General features: G+C 45.5%; 1 protein-coding gene and 1 pseudogene across 1 annotated transcript in view; one reads left to right on the forward strand and one right to left on the reverse strand.

Annotated features, from left to right (window-relative positions):
• CFAP95 (cilia and flagella associated protein 95) overlaps positions 1–16784 on the reverse strand; it is a 107669-nt gene extending 90885 nt beyond the window's left edge. Inside the window, exon 1 of the mRNA XM_075559550.1 lies at positions 16642–16784. Coding sequence (XP_075415665.1) covers positions 16642–16784 — 143 coding nt within the window. The remainder of the gene's footprint in view (positions 1–16641) is intronic.
• Positions 9784–11571, forward strand: LOC142460198 (NADH dehydrogenase [ubiquinone] 1 subunit C1, mitochondrial pseudogene; annotated as a pseudogene).
• Positions 16785–25593: the final 8809 nt, after the last annotated feature.

Consider the following 25593-nt stretch of genomic DNA (forward strand, 5'->3'; position numbering starts at 1 on the left):
GAAGTCTATCTTTCCTAATGACTATTTGAATGTTAAGGAGCCCTGGTGGTCTGGTGGGTTAGTTAAGCCTTGGACAGCAAGGCCAGTGGGTCAAACCAAGTCTGCTTCCATAAAGATTTACAGTCTCAAGAGACCTACGAGGCAGTGCTACTCTTGAAGCTCTTCTATCCGTTCCTACAGGGCACTACAAACCAGCATCAACGTGATGGCAGTGAGTTTGGTTTGGGTTTATTGGGGTGCTGTCATCTCAGCCTCATCAGATGAATCTAGGCAGATGATTGGCCCATGGATGGGTATCCGGACTGGAATTTGAGGGTCTGGAGCTGAAATACCTGAAAGTCAGTCTTCCGGTGTAGAATGGCAAAAGTGGCAGCAGCTCCTATGGTGAGATGAAGCAAACACACAAAGGAGTAGAGGGTAGGGATGATGAGAGTCTGGGAGCATTGGCAACCTTTGTTCTAGTTGGATCCCTGCCTTCTCATCTGGTTAGTGTTTGGGCTGGGTCCAGACCAAGGCAGCCCCTTGTAACAGCAGCTTCTCAAGAAGACAAATGATCTGACTGAATTCCAAAGCACCTGAACTTGAAAGCACCTGCCTTCAGAGTTAACCTCCCTGGACAGAACACAGCTCCCCTCTACCCAGTATTGTTTCCTAGGAACAACATAATTTACTAACAAAACCTCATCTGGCCCGAAACTTGCAACCACAGTGCAAAGCACATCCCTTCCCCTTACGGGCTCACATGCCTTTAAGCTCATACCCTATATAAGTCTCATTGCCGCACTGCCAGGTGCGACTTCCCTGACCTAACTCCTTGGGTGATAGAACCCTCCCAGGGGCTCAAGAAGCCCCCTTCCCTTCCCTCCCAGGAGTTCTTTCCCTGCCTCAATAAAATCTTTCTCAACTTCACATTCCTGGCTAAATTCTACCTCTGTCCCGCGCCTCCATCTCCAACCTCTGAGTTAGCCAACCATTCCCTGAATCTCATGAGTTCATTCACTTTGCTTTTTGCTTAGAGTAGTGCAAGTTTAGTATCTGAAGGATCTTAGCACAAGTAACTCCATTTTGATTTTGGAACTATGTTAAGTTCTTGAAACTTACCCTGTACCTACCCCCCCTCACTTGTATAAAACCAGCATATTTTTACTAACAGGATGCTTGCTCAGTCAGCTTGCCCAACTTCTAGATGCTTGCTCAGCTAGTTTGCCCAACGCCCACCCAACTCCCAGAAAATTTTAACAATTACTTCCTTTTCTTACAATCCCTTGTGTAAGCATAGTTATCCCCCTTTTTCCCCCTGTGCCTGTCAGAAAGGGGTATAAAAACACCACTCAAACTTCCCCCTGCGCGGCTTCAATAACTCAATGCCCTGAGTTGCTGATCCCGCCCGCAAGCTTCTCAATAAAGCCTGCTTCTAAAACTTTCTTAATTGGATCTCTGGTTCTGTTTCGCGCCCAAATAAACCTTACAGTATCTGTCACTTATAACCTAAAATATTCAGACAGGATGCACATAAAATCACATCAGTCGTCATGAGTTCTCAGGCAAATGTACACACATTTATCCAGCAATATTAGTTCCATTGTTGTTATTGTTAGGTGCCAACAACTCATAGCGACCCTATTTACAATGGAACAAAATACTGTCTGGGTCTGGGCCAGCCGCACAATGGCTGACCTATTGTGGCAACCACTGTGCCAAGCCATCTTACCGAGGATCTTCCTGCTTTGCACTGACACGCTACCAAGCGTGCTGTCCTTTCCCAGGGACTGGTCCCGCCGGATCTGTGAGACAACGTATTTCTAGTGCTAGTACAAGCCCTGAGCACTGAGCTTGGTCTCTTGGTCCAGAAATCAAACCTCCCCTAATCAAAATCTCATTCCTCTCCACCCTGCCACACCCTCACCGCCTTACACCCTTAGCCGTCAAGGGATAGGCAGTGCTGTCAAGGAGAAAAAGCGTGATGGAAAAAGTAGCTGTGATTCCTAGTGAACGAAGGTATTTCCAACCAGAATCCGGTGGAAGATGATCATAGCATGAGGGAGTGGCACAGGCATGGTACTTGGACACACAGGATTTCACAAAGGACAAGGGAAAACCCCGTTACCTTTTCATTCCAAGACCTTCTGAAGCCCCTCACAGAGCACAACAATGACCTTGCTTTGGTCCGGGCCAAACAAACTCTTACACAAAGGGCAAGGCCCCACAATGCAATACCACTGATTTTCAGACAGAGACTGTGTCCTGGATTTCTTACAAGAGTAACATCCAAAGGGAAAATGTAGCCAGTGAAGAAGAATAGAGTGTCCTACATTTTGTCTTTAAAAAAGAAAGAAAGAAAAGAAGTTGCTTCCCCAAAAGAACTACTGCTTTCAAAGACATTTGTAGGCATGTGAGTACGTTGAAGAAGAAGAATGTACAAACAGATTAAAAATACCCTTGGCGTAGGATCGACCATTATAGAACACAGATGAGAATGAAAGGTGGTAAAACCAAATGGATGAGTAACATCATCCTTTTTGCCTAACATAAACTAGCAATTAAAAAGATATAAAAAAAGACTACGAATAAACCAAGAAGAGTGACTCAAACCCTGAAAGAGATTAAGTGCGTGTCCAAGTTCTGATCATTTAGAGAATGTTTGCTTCAAGGGAAAAGCTGTACAAAGCTATTGCAAATGTTTATAATTAACTGCACTTTATTAGTATTTACTTTGTCCTTAACAATACATGCTATTCATAGACAATTTAGAAATGGCATAGTTAAAAAAAAAAAGAACATTCCCCCCAGAACAATTGACTTCAGAGGACAGCACTGAATCTGCAGCTCAGGGAGAGGGACATGTCTGATCAGAGCACATGGAAGAAAATGAAGGAGGAGGGAGAGAGAGTGGAGCACATCCTGGCCCACCAAGCCTTGAGGACGATATTCCCGCTCAGAGCAGCCAATCCACAGAGAAGACCACATGGCTGGCCCACAATGAGACACAACATCTCTCACTGACCCATAGCCCTACAGGGGACAACACTGGAGACACAGCATGGGAATTCTACCCAATCTGATCCCTCCACACAGAGGAAAAACACTAAGGGAATGGAACAGAACAGCAAGGGAAACAGAGCAAGGAGGTCCCAGGGAGTACCAAAAATAGACCTTGGGGCCAGGGCATGGCACCCCATCAAACTTGACCGGAAAATACTCCTAAAGGTCAACAAGCAGTCCTTGAACTACCTACAGGCTTTTCTTTGTTGTTGTAGTTTTGTCATTGGCTTATTGTTCTTTTGTTTTCTTTTGTTGCTTTGGCTTGCTCTGTCTTGTTTGTGTGCATATTATCATCTCTGAGGGTCTGTCTAGATAAGAAAGACTGGATAAACAATCTGGAGGATAAAACAATGGGCTGACGTTCCCAGGGGACATAGGAGAGGGGGAGATCGGGGAACAGAAGTGGTGTTAACAAATCCAGGGACTAGGGAACAGCAAGTGATCCAAAATCAGTAATTAGGAGGGTGTAAGAGGCCTGGTAGGGATTGATCAAGGGCAATGTAACCGAGAGGAATTACTGAAACCCAAATGAAGGCTGAGCATGATAGTGGGATAAGAGGAAAGTAAAGGAAATAGAGGAAAGAGCTAGGAGACAAAGGGCATTTATAGAGGTCTAAATACAGGCATGTACACATGTAAGTATATTTATATATGATGAGGAGGAAATAGATGTATGTGCATATATTTATAGGTTTAGTATTAAGGTAGCAGATGGACATTGGGCCTCCACTCAAGTGCTCCCTCCAAACAAGAAGACGTTGTTCTATTAAACTGTCATTCCATGATGCTCACCTTTCCAACACGATCACTGAAGAAAAAAGCGGGTGCATAAGCAAATGTGGTGAAGAAAGCTGATAGTGCCCGGCTATCAAAAGATAGTCTGGGGTCTTAAAGGCTTGAAGGTGCACACGTGGCCATCTGGCTGAGAAGTAGCTATGAAGCAACAAAGCCCACGTGGAAGAAGCACACCAGCCTGTGTGATCACAAGGTGTCAAAGGGATGAGGTATCAGGCATCAAAGAACAAAAAATCAAATCATTGTGAATGAGGGGGAGTGCGGAGTGGAGACCCAAGTCCCATCTGTAGACAACTGGACATCCCCTTACAGAAGGGTCACGGGGAGGAGATGAGCCAGTCAGGGTGCAGTGTAGCAATGATGAAACATACAACTTTCCTCTAGTTCCTAAATGCTTCCTCCCCTGCCCCCACTATCATGATCCCAATTCTACCTTATAAATCCGGCTGGACCAGAGCATGTACACTGGTACAGATAGAAACTGGAAACACATGGAATCCAGGACAGATGATCCCTTCAGGACCAGTGGTGAGAGTAGTGATGCCAGGAGGGTGGAGGGAAGGTAAGGCAGAAAGGGGGAACCGATTACAAGGATCTACATATAACCCCCTCCTTGGGGGATGTACAACAGAAAAATGGGTAAAGGGTGAAGTCGGACAGTGTAAGACATGACAAAATAATAATAATTTATAAATTATCCAGGGTTCATCAGGGAGGAGGGCAGGGAGGGAGGGTAAAAATGAGGAGCTGATACCAAGGGCTTAAGTAGAAAGCAAATGTTTTGAGAATGATGGTGGCAACAAATGTACAAATGTGCTTGACACGATGGATGGATGGATGGATGGATGGACTGTGATAAACATTGTGTGAGCCCCTATTAAAACGATTTTTAAAAGAACAAATTATCTATATATTCACCATCCAGTAATAGATATTTCATGTTACATGTTGAATATCCTTCCAATATCTTTCAACCCATGTACCAAAACCAAACCCACTGCCATCAAGTCGACTCCAATTCATAGTGATCCTCTATGACAGAATAGCACTGTCCCCTCTTACTTTCCAAGGTCACAGATCTTTATAGACACAGAACGCTCCATCTTTCTCCCTCAGGTGGATCTGAACGAATGCCCTTCAGTTAGCATCCCGACGGTGGGTCACTACAACCACCAAGACGCCATTCAACGCATATAGCTACACAGTGTCCTAACAGAACGGGAATCCGGTATGTGTTGCTCTTTGAAATAAAACCTCATTTAGACTGGGGATATATTTTCAATTCTTAAATCTTTTCACTTTCCTTATCTGAACTTCCTTGTAAATACTATGTGTTCTAAGAAATCAAAGGCAATTACATGTGGCTTATAATTAAAGATTAAGACTCACAAGGAATACTCAGATGAAGAAAAAGATAGTGTGTGGCTGATTAACTTTTAACTGACAAAATGAAATTTTTTGAAAGTAAGGCACTGTTGAGGAACACAAAATAAATCTGAAATCACTGCCATCACGTTGATTCCAACTCATACTGGACACCTCGTGGTGGACCTATAGGGCAGAGCAGAAATGCTCACTGAGGTCCTCACAGCGACAGACCTTTATGGAAATCAAAAGCCTCATCTTTCTCCCTGGGAGTGGCTAGTTGGCTCGAACCACCAATCTTGTGGTTAGATATGCAACATGTAACCCACTCTACCACCAGGGCTCTGTGAAAAGCTAAAGGGTTTTCTAAATCCCTGAAGTTTCTGTTTTCTGTTAACAACAAGAACCAGAAGGTTTCGACTACGCCACAGGCAGAGGCTATTCATTTACAAAAACAAAGAGCTCTGGAAATCCCCGTGGAGCACTGTTCCATCCTGACACACACGAGGTGACACGGAGTCTCAGACAACTGACAGCAGCTGGCGAGAATGACCTGGTCGTTCATCCTCTGAAGCAGGTTCTCTCTAAAAGAGGGGCTTTAAACAATTCTCAGGAAAAGCAAACTATCCTGGACAAAGCAAGGCTTATGAAATTCACCTTCCTACAAAGGATAGGTTCACTGTGAGTCAGCATTGACTCGAGGGCAGTGAGTTTGTTGTTGTTGTTCTTGTTGTTTGAGACTTGCGCACTGGTGGCTTAGAACGCCGTTGCCATGTGGAGGGATAAGTGCCCCCACCACAGTGGCTGGAGGGTGGAGTGTTCGAGCCTGAATGGGGGGTGGTGAGTCACCAAGCCAGCTGTGACATTTTAGAAGCAGAACCTGTGGGTGGAATCAAACCATCAACCTTGCCATTAGTAGTTAAACAGTTAACCATTAGAGCCCAGGGGCTCTTCCTCAAAGAGGTAGCTCATTATTTTAGGTGCTATCAAATTAGTTCCAAATGGTAGCAGCCCTGTGGCACAACAGAACGAAATACTGTGTCATCCTCACAATCGTCCCATGCTGAGTCCACTGTTGCAGCCACGTTTCAGTCCTACACATGTCCTTTTGCACCGAGCTTATTGCTGTGAGAAATCAACTATGACTTCATTATCTACTCCTTATTCTCAACTCTTACTGTTACCAAAGAAAGAAATGGGGGTGGGGGCTCTCTTTAAAGCCATTTCTCTCCCCTCTTCAAATGGTAGCTGTGAAAAAGCTACGCAACCAAGCTTATGTCTAATGTTTCCAAGCTGAGAGCTAAGAAACTTGCAAGTGTGGGTCCGAGTCAATGTTAGCGTTGAAAGGTGGAGGCCTGGCAGAGGGAGAAGCACCTCCGAGTTCAGTCAAGGCAGGCTGCGGATTATCGCTCTGAGGGGCTTTATTTTTCTCTCCGCCTTTTAATTCTGGTCCTTGGGTGGACGTTGGTTGGTGAGGTGGGGAGGTGTGAATGTCAGACAAACAAGATTCACCTAACGTTAGCAAGGGCTTTAAGGACACGGAGTTGCTAGATACTCCTGGGTTAGTTCTCTGGGAGGTTGATTAAAAGCAGTAGGAATGACAAAGATCCTTACTTTCTGTTAAAGTACACGATTGATGTGCTGGAGCTCAAAGTCTGGGGCCCCCCTCTGAATGTGGGGGCTAAACCCCAAAGGAAAGCCTGGGTCAAACAGAAGAGTAGGGTTTAAGCCTGAACAACTTCACAGAAAGATTCATTTTCCCTTTTAAGATTCTCATTACCCTTTTCCAAATGATTTTCTGTAAAATTCTTTGAAACTAGGAAGTTCTCTAGCATATAATTATTACATTATATTTCTCTTCTTTCTATTTTCTCTCTACTATGTGTGTGTGCTGGTGGGGGTGAGGAAGTTGGGGGCGGTGGGAAGCAGCACATTAAGCAGCCAGGTTCTTTAATTCTGGGCTTAAGCAGCAAAGAAAAGTAATTTGAAATTAAAAATACATCAAATTAACCTGAGTTCTTAAACTATGTGTCACCATGGAGACCAGGGCATGAATCGTCTCCATGGTGATCCGAATGAATTTCTTTTCTTTATCCTCATTCATTACCGGATGACAATTTGTCCAGGAAAGATATATATAGATATATGTAAACTAGCCTGACACAAGACAATTTATTAAATGCTAGTCTAAATTCCACCATAGTTTGTCAGTTTGTCATACTGCCGTAGCTTGAGTATTGCTGTGATAATGGAAACTATGTTACCAGTATTTCAAATACTCATGGTCGACAGGTTTCAGGAGAATTTTCAGATTAAAACAAACTAGGAAGAAGATCCTGGCTATCTTCTGTGGGGAAATTGTTGACCCGGGAGAACTTTATGAATGGCAACAAAACATTATCGGGCATGTTACCCAAAGATGAGCCCCCTCAGGGTGCCGGGCACTCAGAATAAGGACTTTTGAGAAACAAATCCACAGAAACTCATATGTATACGAGAGTTTTACATAAAGGGTAAGTGGACATCAAGAAAACACCCCAACCCAGTGCTGACCAAACCCACAAGTCCAACATTAACCCATATGTCCAACACCAATCCACAAAGTTCTCCTCCATCTCACAAAACACATGCAAGGATGCAGACTGCAGGAGGAAAGCCGAGTCAGTGAGTGTGTAAACATCTCAGCACTGGCAAGGGTCACCACACGGCTGCTCCAGCACCCAGGGCTGCATCGGGGTAGGTCCACGAGGCTTCTCCTCAGGGATGTCTTGCAGGAAGTGAGCCTTGCCAGCTGAAGCAGGGAACTGGCTAAGGCAGCTGCACCCTGGTCCGACCATTAGAAAGCAAGAGATCCAAGAACTAGAAAGGCGAGTCTCACTAAGCCATTTATCCCTCTGCCCTTCAATTAACCCCACGTGTTTATCGGCCAGGTTGGCACAATTAACTAACTGCCTCCAGCAGAGTCCTCAAAGTAGCATCAACCTTAATGACATGGAAGGAGCAAAGTTTTGAAGACCTTCATTTGCTGATAGGGTGTGCACAAAAATGAAAACAGCCAACCACAAACAACTTAATAACAGAAACATGAAATATAACCAGCGTATGCATGGGGGAAGTTAAAAATCATCAAAAATGAAATGGAACGTACAAAGATCAATATCCCAGGCATTTGTGAGCTGAAACAGACTGGTACCGGCCATTCTGAATTGGACAATCAAATGGCCCACTACGCCAGGACTGACAAATTAAAGAGGAGTGACATCACATTCATTATCAAAAATACCACTTCAAGATCTCTCCTACGTATGGCACTCTCACCACATCCATACACCACGGAATATGAGTTATATGACTATTTCGGAAACTTATGCAGCAACCGTGCCGAAGGAATTGCATCTGTTACCAGCTTCTGCAGTCCAAAGTGGACCACACCTACACTCAAGAGGCATCCTCATCAGTGATGACTGGAATGTGGAAACGTGAAAACAAACCAAACTCATTGCCATCTGGTTGACGGCAGCTCATAGCAGTGCTATCAGACGGGGTAGAACTGCTCCTGTGCGTTCCCAAGACTGAACTTATTTGTGGGAGTAGAGTCTCATCTCTGCTCCCACAGAGTGGCCGGCGGTTTCAAACTGCTGGCCTTGCGGTTAGCAGCTCGACCAGTACATCTCCAGGACTCCTTAAAGGGGGATTGGTAGGTGGGGGGAAATAACGTCATTGGTGTAAAAAAAAGTCATCATAGAGAACAATGCTAAAGAACATGATAGAGTATTGCAAGACCGACAGCTTATTCAATGGGAATTCATTTTTCAAAAGTATAGTCACTCATTCCCTTACAGAAGGGTCACGAGGAAGAGATGAGTCAGTCAGGGTCCAGTTTAGCAGTGATGAAACATATAACTTTCCTCTAGTTCTTTAATGCTTCCTCCCCTCCATTATCATGAATTCAATTTAACCTTATAAATCGGACTAGACCAGAGCATGTACACTGCTACAGATAAGAGCTCACAACATAGGGAATCTAGGACAGATAAACCTCTCAGGACCAATAATGAAAATAGATACCAGGAAGAGAAGGGAAAGGTGTGGGGAGGGGGAGAAATCTGTCACAATTATTGACATATAAGCCACCCCCTAGGGGGACAAACAACAGAAAAGTGGGTAAAGGGAGACATCAGACAATGTAAGATGTGAAAATAATAATTTATAATTTATCAAAGGTTCATGAGGGAAGGAGGGTGGGAGAGGGAAGGGAAATGAGCTTGTATCAAGGGTTCAAGTAGAAAGAAAATGCTTTGAAAATAATGATGGCAACATATGTACAAATGTGTTTGACACATGTATGTAAATATTGTGATAAGAGCGGTAAGAGCCCCCTATAAAATGATTTAATAAAAAAATAAGAATAACAATGAGTACAAGAATGAAGAAAATGTTCTAAACTTATTATGGTGATAATTGTACAACTCTTCTAAATATCATTGAACTAGTGAATTGTATGAGATGTGCATTGTATGCCAATAAAACTGTTGGGGAAAAATTTAAAAACATAGTCACTATATACATGGATATTACCAGATGGAAAACACAGGAATCAAATCAACTACCTCTGTGGCAAAAGGGAAAATGGAGAAGTTTAATATCATCATTCAGCAACAGGTCAGAAGCTAACTGCATCAAATGCAAGTTCATCAAATACAAGTACAAGTTGAAGCTGCAGAAAATTTAAATAAATCCCCAAAAGGCAAAGTACAAACTTGAGGAGTAAATCCCACCTGCATTCAGAGATCATCTCCAGAATAGATTTGGCGCGCTGACCATTAATGACCAAGAGTCCAGATGAACTGTGGAATGACATCAAGACATCACACATGAAGAAAGTAAATGATTACTTAAAAGAAAGGAAATAAACAGGCAAAATTGGTGTTGGAAGGGACTCTGAAGCTTGCTCTTAAATGTAGGAGAGTTAAGGTGAACGGAAGAAATGATTAAGCAAATGAGCTGAATAGAAGAGTTCAAAGAGTGGTTTGAGAAGACAAGATAACGTATTATATTGAACTGAATAAAGACTTGGAGTTAGAAAATCAAAATGAAAGAATACACTTCGCATTTCTCAAGCTGAAAAAAAATGCAGGGCTTGAGCTGAAAGATTCTACAAGGGACAAGGGCCAGTGGCAGGTGCAGCTTTAGTCCTTAAATTGATGCCTCTGAATTATGCTGCGGGTGAAGACTATTGAAAGTGCCCTGGACTTCCAAATGAGCAAACAAACGTGTCTTGGAAGAAGTGCAGCCAGAATTCCCCTTCGAGTCAAGGATGGCAAGACTTCACCTCCTGTCCCGAGAGAAGGACACCAGGCTTGGTAAAACAGGGGTGCAATGAAACAGGAAGGCACCTCGACAAGCTGGATTAGCACAGTGGCTGTAAAATAGGGCGCAGGCATAAGAAAATTGTGAGAATGACACAGGACCAGGCCATGTTTTGTTCTGTTGTGCACAGGGTTGAGATGAGTCACAACCTAACAACATAAGGAAAATATTACCTGATACAAGAAGCAACTACTTGAAGGTTCAAAGATTAATTGGAAAATATTTTATTTTTTCTAGTTTTATTGGTGTACAATTCACACATCAGACAATTCAATAGTTCAATCCCATTAACATGAGTTGTACAATCAATACCACAACAGTTTTGGAACATTTTCTTCATTCTTGCACTCATCATTATTAGATCTCCATTTTCTCCCAACCTCCCCTGCCATACACAGAAGGGACCATTAATTCTGGTATTGTCTCTATAGATTTTCCTGTCCTGGATTTCATACATGGAAAAACATTTAAAAACAAACAAAAATTAAAAAAATAAAAGATTATAAACCTCAATCAAAAAGAGCCTTTCTCCCGGCTGCTGACCCCAGCCCGGCTCCCGAGCGGTCTTTCAGCGAGGTCGAAATTCTACGTTCAGGAGCCGATAAATAGCAAACCTGATTGGCTGAAGGTTGGGCTGACCTTGGGCACCACAGTCTTCCTGTGGGTCTATCTCATCAAGCAACATAATGAAGATGTTTTAGAGTATAAAAGAAGAAATGGGTTGGAATAAACTATTAAAATACTGATACAGTCTGCTCCATGTAGTGACTGCAGGAATTCTTCTGGATTCACCAATCTTTTGAATGTAAATGAGAAAGGAAAGTTATTTGTGAATGTATATCTCAGCATTTGTGGGTTACTTCATTATGTGAAACAAATTAGACTACTTCCTTATTCTTCAGATAATGCATCTTGTGATAACTTGGCAGAAAATGTCAACTTTAAGGTATAATACTAAAAGCATTTCAATTTAGAAGGTATATTGTGTTAAATGTACAAGTGGAAAAGGGTAATCATTAAACATTCAATGCAGATTTAATCTAAAAAAAAACAAAAAGAAAGCGGAGAATATTAAAAACCAGAATAAATGTTTACAGATCATAAGGGAGATCAAATGATGGGATGCTGAATTTTAACCTAACTGAAGCTGCACAATCCACTTCCCAATGCCTTCTGCATGTTAACAAGGCTATTCACATCCATGGTCCATTGCCAAGAGGGATTGCATCTAAAAATGTTTTAAATTTAAAAATTAAATAAAAGACTGAAGAGTCACAGTAACAAAAATAGTAGGTCAGCATGCAACCATTTCAAGAGGTGGCATATGGTCTAGAAACTGATGAAAGAAATCCACGCTGCATTGGAGACATCGGGAAACAATAAGACTCGGGAATTTATGGAATAGCAATTGAAATATTGCAACATACAGATGCAAGGCTGGAAAGTACTCACAGGTTTATGCCAAAAAATTTGGAAGACTGACTGGAAGAGACTTACGTCTGTGCCCATTCCAATTCAAAGGAAGCTGATCCAAAAGAATGCAGGTATTATTGAACAATAGTATTCATATCATATGCAAGATAATTCAAAAAATCATTGCAACTGTATATTAACAGGAAGCTGGCAGAAATTCAAGCCACATTCACAAGAGAACATGAGATGATGATCATTGCTGATGTAGATAGATGACTGAAAGCAAAGAGTAACAGAAAGATGTTTACTTTTGTTTTACTGACGACGCAAGAGCATTTGACGGTGTAGATCATAACAGACTGTGGATCACATTGCAAAAACATGTCAATCCCTGGACACTTCATTGTGCTTGTGCAGAACCTGGATAGGACCAAGCGGCAGTTGTTCAAGCAGAACAAGGGAATTCTTTGTGGTTTAAAAATCCAGAAGGCATCAGGACTGCATCCTTTCACCATACTGTTCAATTTGCATGCTGAGTAAATAATCCAAAAGGCTGTGCTGCATCAAGAATGCCACATCAGGACTCGAGGGAGGCTCATCAACAACCTGTGGATATGCAGATGACACTACTTTGCTTGCTGCGAGTGGACAGGATTGAAGTTCTGATGGATGAAGACAGGCCAAGGGACCACAGAGGGCCAGAGTCATGGCTATGAACAGGCACTGCTGTGGACAAAAGAACTGAATCCTTAATGTTTTCTGATCCTGACTTGTGGTAACCTGTTAGCTTCTCTAGTAAACCCACACAACTCGGAATAGTCTATGTGAGTTCTGTGTGGCTCTTGAGATTATCAAGCCCAGCACAAGGAGGAGGAACTGTTGGTGTCGGAACAGGAGAAAGAAGAATGGTGAGCAAGAGGCAGGTCTGACCTCCACTTCATAGGAATTACCCTTGGGCAGATGTGGAGTTGGATTCTCCTTCTTGCTCTTGTTGCCAAAGGAAGTCTGACGTGGTCCCCATGTCATTTCTCCAGTGGTGCAGTCAGACAGTGTTGTACATGGGTCACGTGAGTCAGAACCAACTTGTCAGCACCTCCCAACAGCAATGAAGTCTAAATTTTTCTGGGTCTCAGTGTTCCATTTTTTCCAGTAACTAGGAAGATATCCCAAAAGAACTTCAGTTCAACATTTCTTATGCAACCGTCAGATGAAATATTTCCATAACGCTACATGAAAGAAAGGGAGGTGGTGTGAAATAGCAAAGCTAATACCGACAGTAGCACCACTGATAGATGAGGTGCTGGTTAAAGGAGAGCCTCTGAGTGATTGTATGTTTGATATTTTCCAGGAGTTTTGTCCTTACAAATGACACGTATAGGGAAGCTGGTTGGCTGGTCCTTCTTACAATGGAAAGTGTGATCAAGGAGAGGGATGGTCTCAGAGCCTCAGAAGCGCACCTCCGGTGCAGACTAACAGATTTGAAAACTTCCATCTGTGTTACAAAGGAGAGCCTTCTCTCCTCTAGTAAAAGCTGACATTGCTGAGAATCAGGTCCAGAGCCTCATTATGTGAGTGGCTGAATTACAACATCAGCTGAATTGCAGATCTAGAGCAGTGTCTGATAGCAAAGTGAGGGCATTGATAGGGAAAAATTGGGACCCTGAAACATGGGATGGGAACATATGGGCTGATGATCCAGAAGAGGAGGATATTGAGCCCTTAGAAACAATTAACTCACCCCAGTCAATAGATCCACTCCTCCCAGCTGAAAGTTTTAATTCACAATCCACACCTGAGCAGATTAGCCAAACTATTCAAGTTGGTATTCCAGGTGGGGCTGCATCAGTAGCATTGCCTGAGGGAGATGCCTTATAAGGTATTGCTGAGAGCACCCAGGAAACACCCTCACCACCCATTATTTCTGCTAGACCTGTCACTAAAATTAAGTCTCAGAAAGCTCCTAAAGGTGAGGTTGAGATGATTACCCAAGAAGAAGTGCACTATACTCATAAAGATCTGCTTGAATTTTCAAATACGTACAAGCAGAAGCCTGGGGAATATACCTGGGATTGATTACTAAGGGTGTGGGATACTGGTGCACAAAATGTAATATTAGACCGGTCTGAGTTTCTGGATATGGGACCCCTAAGCACAGACTCTTCTTTCAATATCTCTGCGAGAGACTAAGAGAAGATCTAATTCTAATTTTTTTTAATTTTTAAAGAAAGGGAACGATCCTTTTAAGAAAAAGTATCTCTCAGAAACATCAAATTATTAATGTGATCCAACTGAGTTGTACGATATGTGAACTATATGCCAATAAAACAGTTTAAATTATAAATAGAGATTGTAGAAAATGGGATGAAAAAGAAACCTTAGAGTCAGAGCACCTGGGTTAATCCCTAGGTTGATAACTGAGAGGTTGGCAGTTTGAACCCAGCTAGCAGCTCCCTAGGAAAAAGAACTGACCCCCTAGAGACGACAGTTCCCCTAGAGAAGACAGTTCTAGTAGAACCGAGAAAGCTCTACTCGGGCATGGGGTGCTACGGGAGTCAGGATTGCCTCGATCGTGCCTGACAACAGAACCTCGAGGACTCACGTGGGAGGGAAGGGAGACACTGTTTGGCAATGCCTTGTTCCAGGAGTGGGCTCGAGCTATCCACTAACAACCATACTAAGCATATCACTTCATTATGTTCATGTCACACAACCATTTTCAGCACACATAGTGAAGTCCAGCAGACCTCCATCGCACACCAGATAAGAGGGAAATCAGAGATCACCCAGATGTTTCAGTGATATGAGCAGAGGGAGGTCAGAATTTCTCCTTGTTGCAAATTGTTTTGTAACTTAACTAGTAACTTACTTACTTAGCAGGATTACTTAACTAATCAAATGCTAAGTGAAGAGGCCACCCAGATGGTGTGTTTCAGATCACAGAGTTAAAAAGAAAAATACAAGCACAATTTTTCAAAGTATTTGTAGATAGATTTTTAAATTTAAAAACAAGGAATAAAGAATATTTAAGTTCAATACACATTTTAATATTCTATTATGACAAAATGCATAAAACCAAAATGGTCAGTTATTGTTAGGTGCCATCAAGAATGTTCTGACCCATAGCAACCCTATACGAGGTCATCCCATTCTATAGTTCAATCTTATCCAGCAGGGTTATACAATTGCTACCCAAATCAGTTTCAACTCCTTTATTTTCTCATGCCATTAGGAAGGACTGATCGATCACTGGAGGAGGTAAAGTGGAGGCAAAGAAAGCCCTCAATGAGATAGATTGACATGATGGAAGTTCTAAATTGTGAAACCATTTAGAATTTTACAAGTGAAGCTGCCAGACTCACATACACTACATAAATGAATAGGACCAAGTCGGGATCATTAGCCTTAGGGCTCGAGACAAAATCATTCATCTTCTTCCCACGCAAAATGACCCAAGAGACAGGCTGACATCTTTTCATTTCTCCCTTCTTGTCTCTTCCCCCAAGATGTTTTGGATATTCCAGAAATATTTATGGTCAACAGTACTGCTAGGAAAATTGACTCCCCCAAAATAATTCTCATTGTCTAAAGTGCTCCCTCCCCTTTCTGCCCCTATTTTAATCTGTGAGTCACTAGCCAGGATATTTCATAACACGAAACAGTCCCAAGGCCTCAAGTATTAGTACCATAACTGAGATTTCTCCTGGGGCCAGGCAGGAGACATGAGTGAAGTTACAAAACACAGGACCAGTCCCATTTTAGGGGTGCAGGAGGCACAGTGGTTAAGCACTAAAATGTTAACCCAAAGGGGTAACCCACCAGCTACTTCAGGAGAGAAAGACGTGGTAGAAAGACTACAGCCCGTTCTCAAAAGAAGCCAGAGCTCAGCTCTGTTCATCGTGGCCAGAAGTAACAAGGTCCACAGCTGTCAGACCTTTCAAAGTGTTCAGGGCAATACACAGCCCTGGGTTTCATGTGAGGTCTCCTGGTTTTAAAATGAGAGGCAACAAATTCTTAAAACGTTGATGCCTAGGGCCTGCTGGACTCTTATCTCACCCAGTGGGAACACCAATTGGTGATCTCTGGCCAGAAGAGTCCTTAGGGGGCTCCTACAAATCACTCCCTGTGGCTCTCCCCCTAACCTCCTCCACCTGCCCAATCCCTACCCCTATCCCCAATCCCACCCCCACTCCTCAAGAGACAAGGCTAGAGGCCAAATGCTCATGAGCCCTGCCTTTTAAGTACTTTTCACTCCAACGTACTCCCCAGGCCTCTATCAGACCGCAGTCCTTGGCTGGAGGCATGGTCTATGATGTCTGGGGTCCTGGGAGTTCCCTGCGGTGGGTCCCAGTGGGTGCTCCGGAAGGGCTAGCCTGCCTCCTACTCCTAACTGCCCCACCCATCTCTCATCCCCAGTGTGTTGCCTGCCGGGTCTTCTCTTTGGCCCCTTTCCTAGTTCTTTCTTTCTCGCCCCACTCTCTTCTTTCTTGCCTACTTCTTTTTCCTTCTTTCTGTCCGTTTCTTCCCCCTTTTCTGCATGTGCGTCCTCTCTCCTCTCCACACCTGCCCCCTCTCTATTCCTCCGTGTCTCCTCCCTACAACCCAGTCCTCGCTCCTCCCCAAACCCTTGTGGCCGGACGACTGCAGGACCCAGCTCACCAAGAATGCACCAGCACCGCCTTCGAATATTTCTTGTAATGGGAGCGCAGGGTCAGGGAGCCCTTGCGCTCCAGCAAGTCGGTGGGTCCGATCTCCAGGCAGTTTTGCTCGCTGCCCCACCAGTCCGCATAGGGGCTGCACATGGCCGCGCTCAGGTAAAGTCTTCCGAGGATTCACCTGCGCACTTCTCAGCCGCTCCAGCCAGCACCGACCCAGACGTGGCGTCTCCCCGTCTCCTAAGCAACCCGGGGCGGGGTCAATGGAGGGGGCGGGGTCAACGGAGGGGGCTTCTTCGCTTCTATGGAGAGCCCTCGTTTCCTAGGCAGCGCGTTCAGGAAAAGGGTCTCTGCTGGCGCCCTGTCGAAGATTCGGCAGCTCACCGAACGATCTGAGGTCCAACCCACCATCCATTGTGCACACACACACACACAAAATCTGTTAACGTGTAAGACATGAAAAAATAATCACAATTAATAAATTATTAAGGGTTCGGAAGGGAGGGAAGGGAGGGGCAAAAATGAGATGTTGATACCAAGGGCTCAAGTAGAAAGCAAATGTTTTGAGAATGATGATGGCAACAAGTGTACAAATGTGCTTGACCCATGGGTGGATGTTATGGATTGCGATAAGAGTTGTACGAGCCCCCAACAAAATGATTTTTTAAAAACCCTCAAAATAACATTTTAAAAGAAAAAAAAATCTATTCGCCTGGGAGCCTAGATCTTGATGAATACAGAGCAACTCCGGTAACAAGGTTCGATTTTGTTGTTTTGGTTGTTAAATTGATAAGACACTACATTTCCACAATGCCTTAAAGGTAGTGGTCACTGCAGGGAACACGGGAGGGAGAGATCTGTACGCTGAGATTTAGGGTCATTCGTTGGGCTGCTAACTACAAGGCCTCAGAAACTCTCACTTCGGATTCATGGTCTCAATTCTGATTCGTGGTGACCTTGTAGGGTTTCTGAGACTAACTTTACTCCTCACGGGAAAGAGCCTCATCTTTCTGCCACAGAGTGGCTGGTGGTTTTGAACTGCTGACCTTGTGGTGAACAGCTCAATGCATAACCATTATGCCACAGCAGTTCAACATCACCAGCCTCTCTGCTGGGGAAAGATGAGACCATTTACTCCCATAAAGAGTTAAAGTTCTTCCTGCCCTAGGGTCACTAGGAGTTGGACTCTGGTGTTTGGCAGTGAGTTTAGCTGGGGCTGGGGTTCCTCACAGAGGGGCTGAGTGGAATTAAGGGGGAGGAGGCACTTCCCTTTCATTGATCAGTTAACAGTTAATGGGACTTCGAATTCTGTGAACCTAGAGCAGGTCTTTCCTCTGCACCTACAGGACTTTGTTCAATATCCGCTTTCAATTCCCTCCATATTTTCCTCTTATAAGGGATTTACAAAACTAAAAGTCCAAACCCAACTGCCATCCAGTCTATGCCAACTTAGTGGCCCGATAAGATCTACTAAAAGGGAACACAGTCAACTTCCAGGGCCTTAGCCATTTATTTATTAATTTATTTATTTATTAATATATAGTTGTACAGACATATACTTCACATATACAATTTAATTATTCAATCATTAAAAAGAGTTGTGCAGTCATCGCCGGGATCAGTCATTTTCTTCTCTACTCATTGTTATTAGGTCATTTCCCCCCACCCTCCCCTGCGTATCCTTAGTTAATTATTAACCCAGAGACTGTCTCTATAGATCTACCTATCCTGTATTCAGAAAATCATACAAAACACAGACATATTCAGAAAACCATACAAAACACAGACAGGAAGCAAAGAAACAAAACCAACAACAATGACAAGACAAGTCAGCTAAAGAGTTTGCTAATCAAAAGGCCTAGTTCCCATTTCAGCTGTCCTCTCAACCTTCCTGGGCACTTGTTCCCTCCTTAGAAAAAATGACAGGGAGGCAGAGGGTGTCATAGAGTCTCAGCTCCCTTTAGTCTAGGACACTGGAATTCAGTATCTAGATACAGTTTGGTGGGATGGGGGACTGGTTCTCAATCGTGCATTTTGGGGAGATGGTCTGGTTTCTGGACAGCCTCCATGGTCCATCAGTACAGGAAGGAGGGCAGAGGATGAGATGACCACCCCCACCCCACCCCCACCCCGATATCTGCTTCAGGTCAGGAGCCTTGCAATCAGGACTGCTTTGTGAACAAGAGCCAAAACACTACCAACAAACCAATTCTGACTCATAGAAAACTATGGAGGGATTCAGAGGGTTTAAATCTTTATGGGTGCCACCACAGAGTAGCTCATAGGATAGGTTTGAACCACCAACCTTCCAGTCAATAGTCGGGTACCACCAGGATTCCTTGTGAACATGAGCAGTGGGGTTTAACCAGAGCTCCTGCCATCCAGGTTGATGCATTTGAAAGAGTGGAAACAGCTCGCCGTGGGAAGTGAGGAGTGGAGACCACAGGAGACCACCCAGAAATGCTTGGAAGTGGAGGTGGAGGTGGCGATGGAAATGTCATGAGTCGGCTCAGGAGGAGGTTCAAGGCCTTGGACATGCCCAGGTGTGGCTAGTAAGAGGTTGGTGAGGTCCTAGGGTCTCTACCCTCAACTTAGGTGGCCACACAGGACAAGGCTCTGCAAGGTCAGGTCAGGGACAGGCTGAATGAGGATTATGAGTTGGTATAGATGACTTCCAAGCCTGGTAATGACACACTGTCACAGTACAGAGTCAGGAGAACATGATGGGGGGTGTGCCTCTGCAGAATGCTCGTAGCCCCTATCTGACTGAAGACCTCTGGCCTACACACACACACACACACACACACACACACACACACACACACACACACACACCAGGACAGGAGAGACATCCCCTGTACTGACTGGCCCACACAGCCCCGGAGGCCACAACTCCCCCTTTCTCTTCCGCAGGCACTGACTACCCACATGTGCCCACTCTAAGCTAGGCTTAGCTACAAGTTGGCACCAGACTCAGACGAAATGTCGAGAGGCCAAGAAAGAGGACTTTTCTCCCGGGCAGTGTGATGAGGAAGAAACAATAAATGATGCACTCCTGAGAGATTAGCCTCTGAAAACCTTATGAGTAATGGTGAACATTGTCTGATATTGTGTCAGAAGATAAGCCATTCAGGTTAGAAGGCACTCAAAATACGACTGAAGAAGAGCTGCCTCCTCAAAATAGAGTAGGCCCGAATGACACGGGTGGAGAAGAGCCTCATGGCCTGCATTTGCTTATGGGCCAAGGCTCAGAATGAGAAGAAAAAGCTAGAAACATGCATTCACATCACAACATGGACTGTACAGAGTATGAATCTAGGAAAATTGAAAGTTCTCAAAAAGGGAACGGAATGCAGGAAGATCGATGTCCCAGGCATTAGTCAGATGAAATGAACTGCTCGGTCCCTTTGAATCAGACACTCATATGGCTTACTATGACAGCAATGACAATTGATGAGATGGCATCTCACAATTAGCATAAAGAACAGTTTAAGATGGATCTTGAAGGACAGTGCCATATGTGATAGGATAATACCCACACACATAAAAGGAAGACCAGTTAATATGATGATGACTCAAATTTACACACCAACCACTAATGCCAAAGGTGAAGATACTGAAGATTTTGACCAGCCATTACTGGTGACCGAAATGAGAATGTTGGAAGAAAAAAGGACCATTCGCTGGAAAACATGGTTTTCAGGATGAAAATTATGCTGGAGATGGCATGATATATTTTTCAAAACCATTGTAAATACCTTTTTCAATAATATTAATGGTGCTTTCCCACATGTTGATTAATAGTGATGAGCCGTGTCTGAAGCTAGCTCTGCCTATCTATTCAAAACTGGGACTCTGGCTGCCTCCAAACCTTCCTCTGGTTCTGTTGGGGGAGCTGGTGTCACTTATACAGCGAAGGGGGTAGCATGGGAAAAGGTGAGCATTCAAATCCCAGAAGGACCGTTGGGAATGTATTATCTGGTGGTGATCACACACCCTCGACAACAGACGGAGCACATAGAACTTGGAACCTTGGTAACCAAGCATGCACATTCTAGAGGCAGTCTCCAACCCAGCTCACTTGAGTGGAAACACTCCAACTAGAAACAAGTATCATTGGTGCTGTGTTGAATTTTCCAATGAATCAAAGTTGAGGACTCAAGGAATCTGACCCTTGTGTAGGAAGATTGAGATGTAGTCTCAGCTCCTACCCCTGAAGGTGCTGGCCATTGGGCAAAAAGAACCACAAAGTAACACAGGATGGTCCAGAGTTGGTCAGTCTAGGCCAGGCCACCACTGTGATCCCATCTGGGCAGGCCCCTGCCCACTCCCCCTGTGCATACTGCCTCTGGGATGTTGCCAACCCTTTTCTTAGGGTGTCCTCAGTTGTGGTGCTGGGGGCAAAGAAGACAGAACTGATGAGTCAACAATTGTTGGGTGAGGCATGGTTGGGTCATCTGGGAGAGATGATCTGATCTATAACCCCCTTTTTAATTCACAATAAGAAATTTTAAAAATAATTCTAAAAAACGTTGTTGGATGAGGCAGGCTTCATTTAGGAGAGAGGTAGAAAGGGGTGGCAACCAAAGAAGGAAGGATTGTGTGGCCTGAGAAGATGGGTAATCAGGAAGATGATGGACTAGCCACTCAATGAGGGACCCCCAACCCCTTCCTCACGGTCCCTCGTCATCGCCGGATTCAGGGGGTTGAATGTAACCTAGAATGGCATGGTGGGTGGGCTAGACCATCAGGTTGGGTGCCTTGGGGATTGGGTGTCACAAGGGAACATCTCTTTCATACCCCTGAACTCACACCCTCTCCCACCACATAGGTTGCTGGACCCTAAGTGTTGACCTGAGCTTCCTAGTTTAGACCACGTCTTTAAGGAGGGACACATCAAGCCAGAAGTCCCTAGGACCTGCTCTGAGCTCCAGATGGCCCTGTTTGGGGCAGTCACCATAGGGTCCTAGTTGTAGACATTGCCAGGCCACAGCTGACCCTGTGCTGACTCGGCTCTTTCTGGACCCAGCTGCAATGCTCAGAGGTGGCTATTTCTCGCCTCCATCCATAGACTTGGTCTGAGCAAGGTGGTGCCACACAAGGCCAGTCTACCCAGCACTCGGGGACAGCTGGTAAAGTGGTAGTTTCCGGGAAGCCAAGAAGGCACAAAGTCCTGAAAGTTAGAGAGGCAGCAGACTCAGTGGAGTCTCTGACCCCTCTTGAACCCACTCAAAGCATTGTATCTGCAGAGCTGCCAACAAGAGATAGCACAGGAGGAAGAGGACAGATTCAAAATCACCAGCCATCCCAAGACAGGGCCAGGCAGAGCTGGCACAGGGTCTGGGTGAGTTCAGGTATCAGAGTCTCCATCCAGGGTCCAGAGAAGGTCAGAGGGATCCTGGTCCCCCACTCCATCCCAGCGATGTCCCTCTAGAGGGCCCCCAGTTCCCTCCCACAGTAATTGGCCTCCCCAAATTTCCTTCCTACTCTGGCCAGAACATCTGTACAAAATGACTTTCCCCATGTTTGTAGGAATATCAGAAATGACTCTCGTGTACTGTTTCCACTTTACACCAGCTCAGGGGTCCTTTGGCATCCTGTTCTCAGTTTACTATTTAACTCTGGACTCCAGAGCCCCAGGCAGCAGTCGACAGCACTGTCCTTCTCTGCCACCTCCCGCCACCTCATGCTGAATAGACTTTTTCACCCCCAAACAATGAGGCTCAGTTTGCAGCGTACAGAACCCAGCACCATGACCCCCGCGAGTCAGGATGTGCTTCGTGACCGGCTATAGAAACATCCAGAAGGAGGACTGGTTCCCACAGTGATTAAGCCTTTCACGGCTGCTGGCCCTGGACTGACTCCTGAACTGCTCCCCTTTCAGCAAGACCAGAGGAGCACTGGCCTGTGCCCGCACCCAGACAGACTCCCAGGAGTGACATGGGGGGCCACGGCTGAGCACATGGACAGCTAAGATGGTGAGCGCCGGAGACCATCCCCAAACAGCTGTAGCACCAACAGCTGGCGATGATGGCTGTGTCCCTGCGTCAATTCTGCCCTGGCTCTTAGGGTTCTTTTTCCGCTTTGCCAGTCTGCTATGATGGTGGCCAACAGTCTGGTAGGGTGGCTTTGAGTGCTGTTGGCCCTGAGAGAAGATCCCCCTTACAGTCTTTGGCTGTTCATTTGCATTCACACTCCCTGAGTCGGAGTGCTGGGCCTGTGGGAATCTCTCAAGGTTTCACCCATGACTGACTGGATTTGGGACCATCATAGCTTTGAGTCTCAAAATTCCTTTAATGTACAGAGTGGACCTTCAGCTGGGAAGGGAGTGAGCTTACATCAGACCTTGCCCTCTGAATTGGAGCAAACCAGGCCTTAGGACACTCAACAGGAGCATCCTGGAGCCCAGGAAGCAGGCCCTTCTAGGCTCTGACCACCTGACTGGAGCAGACACTTGACATCGCTAAGCCTCTAGTTTCTCATCTCTGGAATGGGGTGTTTGGGGAGGACTTACTCAAAAATGACTTCAAAGTTCTTCATGTTTTCAATCACACCCCACCTCTCGCAGTACCCACATACACATCAACTTAAACTTTGAAAAGCTCAGCCCAGCTTCATGCCCTATCGCTTGCCACAAGCCACTAAGGTAGAGCCTTCCTGGTTTGAGCTCCAGCCCCAATTTGGCCTCTAGATCTCGGTGCAGCCTCTGACAGTCATCCCTCTGTGGCACCCAGGGTGTCTATGCACCAGATACCGACCTGGATGAGGCCTGCCTATTCAGAACAGCTGAGTTAAAAAAGACTAGATACAATGGTAGCACACCTAATGCCCCCACACCTCGGGGATGATTTGTGCTATATAGACAATTTTGTGAGATTACACAAACACTTGGCCATAACGCAGCAGGTCCTACAACGGCTTGTGGTAGTTCAGATAGGTCCACTAGACACGACTGGCTAGGGGTGGAGATCAACCTGTCAGTCAAGTGGCAGATTGATGGCACCTCCTTGGATGGTGGCCTTTGGTATACGAGTGAGGTAGTTCATTTCTTGTGCCTGGCCCATAAACAGATGTGGGGTTAATTGAAGAGCCGGGATATAAATGGCTCGGCAAGCCTCACCTCTTTCTCTCTTGCTCTCTGATCATCGGACCAGTATGCGGCTGCCTTGCTTGTTCTGTGCCTCAATTTGCAAGCTACACTACCTGTGGGACACCAAACCCGTGGACTGTGTTGCTGTAATTTGAGGTTCCTTCAAGACCTGCTTCACCACACCATTGGAATTTACATCTCTTGAGCTGGGGACTGTCGTACCCTGTCATCTGGCTGACTGTTGGTGACCTGCCTTGCTCTTTGCTGCCTGTGCCCAGATAGCCTGAATTGCTCTACAGAGGACTATCCAGTGGCCCTCAAGACTTGAAGGACTGCCAGTGTTTCACAACTGTCTCATGGGAATGAGTTGTACTGAGCCATTTGTACTGCTTTATACTTTAATTAACTGCTTATCTCTGATGTTATACATCTATCTATCTGCATAAATATATGTAAAATTATTAGTATTCTGGTTTTGTTTCTCTAGAGAACCCTGTCTAATATAAAGAGCAAGCTCGAACAATGCTGATTCCACTCTGCTCTCCGTCCTCCTCACTGAGACTGCATAGGGACTCCACATCTGCCATCGGGGCCACCCCATGTGAGACACCCAACCCAGACAGTGGTCGGTGCCCTGCCATGTTTCTACTGACCTTAGACCCATGTGACTGTCCGTTGGTGACCTGTGAGCTCCCTCCTTCCCCCTTGCATCAGAGACCTGTAGCAACATGAGTCTGAAGAGGTCCCAGCCGGCATCAGACCTGTGACCATGAGTTGAACTGGGCTGGGTGCCACCTAGGTGTCAAGTTCATTCTCTCTGTGACATTCTTTCTTGTACCGAGATGAGTGTCACTGGCTTGTTTCTCTGACAACCCTCCCTAACACACTGCCATTCCCAAGGGAAGTGGGACCCAGTTACCTACCAGCGGGGAGTCTCGGAAATGTCCCACCACTCTCTAAGCAAGAAGTGGGAAGGTAAGAGGCACAACCAGCCAAAATGACTGCCGGACATCTAAAGAAGGAGGCGTGGAGGAACATGTGACTGCAAAGCCTGGCTCTCTCAAAGAGGCTGCTGGACTGGGCGAGATGCTCGCCTTTTGCATTTACCGCTCCCTCGTGAAGGAGCTGTCCGCCTTGCCCCTCATCGTCTGTGCCGTGTCCCTGGAGCAAACTCATTTCCCATTTGGAGTGTGAGCTCTGGTAACAGTTGGCAAGGCTTCCCCCTGCCTATTGCCAGAACAATTGTCCCTAAGGACTGATGGAGGTTCCCCAGGGCACTCAGAGACAAAGGAAGGTGCCGCTTGGGTTCATTCAATAAGTGAGCACACAGGCATGAACCGCTGGCCCTCCATTCACTCAGGACCCAGGCAGGCACGCCAGCCTTCTTGAGCATTAGACGTGATCCTGTGACTTCCCCAGGTATGGAGGCAACCAGCCAGCCGGGAACAGAAGACCCCAGCACAAGGGTAGAGAGGGAGTGGACCCTAGGTGGAGAAGGAAGGACTCTCTTCTCTCCATCAGGGGTTGGATGGGGTGGGAGAGCCCGTGTCTGCTCTGGGGCTGGCAGATTTTGGGTCCCTCACATATAAACACCCTGGAGAAATGAGTTCAGGGACACTACCTGCAGAGGAGAGCAGTCACATGTGAAACCTGGGTGTCTTCCTGAACAAAAGGAGGCTGAGGCTCGGGGCAGCCCCTGGGAGAGTTTGGGCCCTCACGGTCCCCTCCAGTTCTGCTTGCTGCTCCCCTGTTCATAGCCCACAGCAGCAGATATGGACAGAAACCCACATCCAGCTGACCTGGAACAGGTCGTTAGAGCTCAGCTGCACAAGAAGCCTTTGTCCCTGGGGAGAAAAGTGTCAGTGG

This window comes from Tenrec ecaudatus, chromosome 10, assembly GCF_050624435.1.
Source record: "Tenrec ecaudatus isolate mTenEca1 chromosome 10, mTenEca1.hap1, whole genome shotgun sequence".
Classification (NCBI taxonomy): domain Eukaryota; kingdom Metazoa; phylum Chordata; class Mammalia; order Afrosoricida; family Tenrecidae; genus Tenrec; species Tenrec ecaudatus.